Source organism: Alosa alosa, chromosome 14 (genome assembly GCF_017589495.1).
Source record: "Alosa alosa isolate M-15738 ecotype Scorff River chromosome 14, AALO_Geno_1.1, whole genome shotgun sequence".
NCBI classification, from domain to species: domain Eukaryota; kingdom Metazoa; phylum Chordata; class Actinopteri; order Clupeiformes; family Clupeidae; genus Alosa; species Alosa alosa.
Window position 1 is genome coordinate 10,883,312 of NC_063202.1, and position 5,232 is coordinate 10,888,543.

A 5,232-nucleotide genomic window follows, 5' to 3' on the forward strand; every position below is an offset into this window, starting at 1 on the left:
ATTAACTAAACAAAACAAATGGGAGAATTTGTGTTTTCATAAAAGAGCTCTTACCCTAGAAGACTTGAGTCATTTGAACACATTTGCCATGGTCCTCAGGAAAATACCCCCTCCCACCCCACACTAAACAAACACACAGAGTGAAAGTTAGTGATTAGATATATGGATATTTCTGAGTTTAATGATGCCCCCATCCCTTAACACTCTCTCACACACACACACACACACACACTTACACACCCTCAGGATGAAGAAACAGATTAATTACAGTGTTCCTAACAACACAAGACCAAAGAGAGAAATATTAAGAGTAGATGAAATATAAACTTATGTGAGAAGAATGATTAAAACCACAGAGAAAGTAAGAGATGTACAGTCCGCTTACATAGAACCCTTCACAAAACAGAAAGTAGAAATACTTATGTGAGGGGAATATTTTCTGTGTGGGGGAAGGTGTCTGTTACTGTGTGACACTTGGAGCAGAAATGCACAGTAGACTGATGATGGAAGACAGTGGTGTGTGATAGAATCATGAAGATGACAAATCAAAACAACACATCCACCATCACAGGACTGAAATATGTCATGCTTTTTCTTGCACACAGTACATATTTTTTGGTGCATTGAACATGAAGATTTAAAATATTCACACAGCATATATACCATACTGGGTAAATACATTGGGTAAACAATATGGATTTTTGTGTGGGAGGATCTTCGCCTACTGTGAACCCTATATCCATGAGAAAGACAGTCATTGATCTGTAGGAGAACACATAAATGTGCCAAGCCCCCGGTCCCACACACACATTACCTGCATTTCATTACTGCCACGAAGTTGAGGAGCCATTATGTGTGATTGACAGCTGCTGCATGGCCACACAAGGAGGCCAAAGGGAATGGTAAATGAATGGTTCCTATGGCCAATTCTTTTTTTTTCATTCATAGGTGTCCCATTATTCAGAACTAATAGTCACCCCACCAGCCAATCAGAGAAGAGAAGTTCTTCTCTCTGGTTGATAACAGTTTGTAAAGGTTGGGTGAAGTCAGAAATAATGTTAGGAATACCTGATCAATTTGATTTGATCAAAATGATTTCAAAGTTAACACAAAGTTTACGGCCGTTATGATATTAGAGTTGGAAACATTTCCCAATTATGACAGCCCAGACTCTCTCCACAAAGTGAAAGGGTCTGGTATTACCAGGCTAATTCAAATGTAGGCTCATCCGTTTGAGTCTTTGCACGTGTGCATGTCTGTGTGTGCGTTTATTTGTGTGCGACAGTCTCACAACAATTCATCAGAGTTGCACAGCAGGCTCTGCTCTCCTCTCTCTCCTTCCTTCCTTTGCTCCTGCGTTCGACTCGCGTCTCGGTCTGTCAGCTGCCTGCAGCTGAGCGTCATGACGTGGGTGGTACTCTCCATCTCCACGGTGACGGCGGGCCTGCTCCGGCGCAGCGGCAGCGAGAAGAGGCCGTAGATGAGCGGGTCTAGGCAGGCGTTGAGCAGGCCGAACAAGAAGAGGAGGTGGGTCAGCGAGTCCGACACGGCCTCCACCAGGCCCTCCGGGCTGAACCAGTACCACAGGCCCAGCAGGTAGTAGGGCGTCCAGCACACGATGAAGGAGCTGACGATGACGATGCTCATCTTCAGCGTGCGCATGCGAGCCTTGGGGATGATGTTGTTGTTGGAACGACGCAAGCGGATCTCATTGGCTGATGCTGGGGAGCACACAAACAATGCAATTTCCTGTCTGATGTCAGCAAGTCTCACAAAAACTGACTGATCTCTTCATGACATACACGTAGACATAGAGCATGTACGTCAGCATTCTGAAAATATTCCTTTCTCCAACAGTTATGTCTCTTCCTTGTATTGTCCCAGTTCCGATAATAGCTCTATCAACAATGTGCCTGGTCTACTTCTAAGCAAACACGTGACCCTGTACTGTCTAAAGGACTCCTCTAAAACCACCACTCATTTTTCACTTTCAAGTGTTCAGTTCAGCCTATGGTCAATGGCTAGTATCTACTACTTTCACAACAGTGTGTGTTAGCCTGTTAGGCTTGCCTTTTAGGCGGGGATCACATTAGCCAGCGGCAAGTGGCAGGTTTCCTATTGTTCTCTATGGTTCGGCAGCGGAACGGTGGTAACGCTGGCGTAAAGCTAGCGTTGAACAAGCTGAGCGTTGAACTTGGTTCAACTTTCAAAGCGCAACGCGAGCATATTCAATTGACAAACCGTTTGTGTTGCTTAGGAACTAGACAAAACTTATTATGGTCTGAGCGTTGCGTTACGTTTGCCGCTGCCACTTGCCGCTGCCGCTGGCTGATGTGATCCCCGCCTTAGGGTTCAGTATGGTTTAGAACAAGGATGTCAAAGTAGGTGTATCAACACTTTTGACCAGTAGTGTACATTTACTCTTTTATGGCTTTTATAAACTACTGTTACCTTGTAGAGCAAAACTAGAAACTGAAAACTATGAATTAACAGACGTGGGATAAGAGTAATGTACTGTAGTAAACAAAAAAGAGTAAACAAAGCTGTTCGTTTACAAGTTTTATATTTTAGGCTCTTCAAAGCAGCAACTTCTGCTATGATGACAGCATTTCATACTCTTGCCATGATGGGAATGGTTTTCTAACAGTCCTGAAGGAGTTCCCATACATGTTGTATTGTTAGACACTGGGAATGGTTTTCTAACAGTCCTGAAGGAGTTTCCATACATGTTGCACGGGAACTTTTTTGCTTACTACCTAACACCTAAAAGAGTATGTGTTTCAAATCTTTTGACTGGTAGTGTACTCCTTTACTGCACCCACTTATGAGCAAACAAGGCATATAGGTTTATCATGTACTGCTGTCATATACTGCTCTTTCTTTCTTGAAATACCCTACCTTCCATGTCAGTCTTTATCTTTTTCACTGGTCCCTGGGCCAAATCTTTGGCCCTCCTGGTTTAGAACCATTTTGTAGTGCTGCTTGAACTGTCCACTAAATGTTATTCAGTGTGGAGTAAGCCACAGCTTTACAGTGATATTTGGGGCATGGCACTCACAACTGTCTCCCAGCATGCCGCGGGAGATCTCCAGTAGGATGCGTGTGTAGCAGCTGACCATGATGAGCAGCGGCAGCAGGAAGAGGAAGCAGAACGTGAACATGTTGTAGAGCGTCTCCTGCCATCGCTGCTGGAAGCTGCCGTGTGTCATGCACTGCGTGAAGTGCGCCGGGGATGTGATGGTCACCTGATGAAAGAGGAAAGCCTGGAGGAGGGAGAGAGAGAGTAGGTGTTGGGTTGGAGAGGAGGTCATCTGGGTCAATCAGTCATCTTCAGTTAGGCTGACAATGAACTTGCGTGGGAGTGTGACCGAATGGATTTATGGTTATGGTATTTGGCAGACACTTTTGTCCAAAGCAACTTACAGTACATTAGTTAAAGATAATAGTTTTAAATAAAGTTGACAAGCCTATTAAGCATAATAATAATAACAACAACAACAAATATCAACAATGAAAATCATGAGTTTCCATATCAACAGAACCCCTAAACATTCAGAACCATACTCCTGTAAGAGAATTAACTAATTGTGTGCAAGGTGAACAGATAAGTCTTTAAACAGTTTGGAAGAGGACTGAGATGCTTTAACCAGTCCCATCTGATAAAGGGGTTAATTATACTAGAGAAGTGTATGGCTTTAGTAAAAATTGGCTTCTATCTATGTGCTGTACATTTTTAAACATTTAAGTCCTAGAATAGTAGGCTATAAATAGAGAAAGTAGACTCACCCAAAGCAAAAAATGTATACCTATGAATGAGCAGGCATGCAACAGACATCGAAGAATGAAACATGATGCGCTTGGTTAGCTCTATCTCACCTGAGGAAGTGATAGAACAGCACTTAATGTCCATGCCACCGTCAGCTGGATTGTGTTCCTCCTCCTGGCTTTGTTGATGGCTAAGGGATTCAGTATGGCAGACTGCCTGTCCAGACTTATCACCACGGTAACAAACGCGCAGGAATACATGGCCATCAGCTTGAGAAACATCAACAGTCGACATGCAAAGTCTCCCGCCAGCCACTGCACCGTCAAATTCCATGCAGCATCCAGCGGCATCACGATAAACGTCACCAGCAGGTCTGCCACGCTCAGGTTCAACATTAACAGGCGCACGTGCGACTTGCGACGGCCGCCGTAGGCACTGCAGATCACCGCGAAGTTGCAGATTCCAGAGACGGCGCACAGGATAAAGGTGATGGTGACACGAACTTTTGCCGCGGTGCTGAAGATGGGCAAAGTGAGCTGTGTGCCCAGGCTGCGGTTACAGGTGTGTGAGGGGAAATCGCAGCTCATGTTCCACTCCGAGTCATACGTCTGGTACAGCAAAGGCATAGGCATAGTCTCTGGTGATCCTTATCTGGTAGATTTCTTAGGAAATGTTTGTCTGGTGTCCTGCGCTTGTTCTTTGCGGTACGGGGATACTAAAGCAAATATGGGTTTGAAAGAATGCCTGATTTACTCGCAGAGGATGAGCCCCATGTTGGCTACTTCAACACACAAGTGAAAAATAACAGCTGGAAATGTCATCTTTAAAGCCAAAATTAGATTGTTGGAAAATTGGAATATGGAAGTTGGCGATTTTATAAACCATCTAAATCCCCTTTCTGCCTTAGTTGTTGGGAAGAATTTGAATCCAAATTAATCTCACTGAGCATACAGTCAAATAAAATAGATTTACGTTTCTGGATGTATTCTCTAATTGCGACTGATTATTTTATCAGTCAGCGGATATATGAACAATTCCGCGCCTGTATGAATTACTCCGTGCGTAAATGCATTTTGTAGCGTTCACAAGCCCATTAAAGTTCGGATTTAGCTCTCTCGATGGAAACTTTTAAGTCATATGACTTGGATAATACTTTGTAGAATGTCAAGTGCAATGAAGATAATGTACAGTGACATACCTGAGTTGTCTGGCCATCGGAGCTATTGGAGTCAAATTTTCATCTGTGCCTCCGCTCTGAAAATAAAGCTTGTCTCACACGATAGAGTCTATAAACCTTTCAGTATGCCATCATGATGACGCAAACGTGAGTGACCAATGTGTGTGTGTGTGTGTGTACAGACAGAGAATAGACCAATGTGTGGAGTTTTATGGTGATAAAAGTTGTGTGATAACATTAGCATCAAAGTGTGCTAGTTCGATTAAATTGATTAAATGTTGTATGTGCT

General features: G+C 43.6%; 1 protein-coding gene across 1 annotated transcript; it reads right to left on the bottom strand.

The window, feature by feature from the left end:
• Nucleotides 1-984: 984 nt before the first annotated feature.
• LOC125306765 (putative gonadotropin-releasing hormone II receptor) lies at nucleotides 985-5,013 on the bottom strand. The gene is made up of 4 exons (XM_048262288.1): nucleotides 4,965-5,013; nucleotides 3,877-4,481; nucleotides 3,059-3,263; nucleotides 985-1,721 (listed from the first exon to the last, which is right to left on the bottom strand). The coding sequence occupies exons 2-4, from the start codon at nucleotides 4,396-4,398 to the stop codon at nucleotides 1,288-1,290; spliced, it is 1,161 nt and encodes a 386-aa protein (XP_048118245.1). The 5' UTR covers nucleotides 4,399-4,481; nucleotides 4,965-5,013; the 3' UTR covers nucleotides 985-1,287.
• Between the last annotated feature and the right edge of the window lie 219 nt (nucleotides 5,014-5,232).

What these genes read in the sequence shown, in the direction of transcription:
- LOC125306765 (XM_048262288.1), bottom strand. Translation starts at nt 4,398, where the DNA reads ATGCCTATGCCTTTGCTGTACCAGACGTATGACTCGGAGTGGAACATG. An exon ending in CTGTTCTATCACTTCCTCAG is followed by an intron (nt 3,264 to 3,876) that starts GTGAGATAGAGC and finishes TCCCTCCTCCAG; the next exon opens with GCTTTCCTCTTTCATCAGGT. An exon ending in CGGCATGCTGGGAGACAGTT is followed by an intron (nt 1,722 to 3,058) that starts GTGAGTGCCATG and finishes TGTGCTCCCCAG; the next exon opens with CATCAGCCAATGAGATCCGC.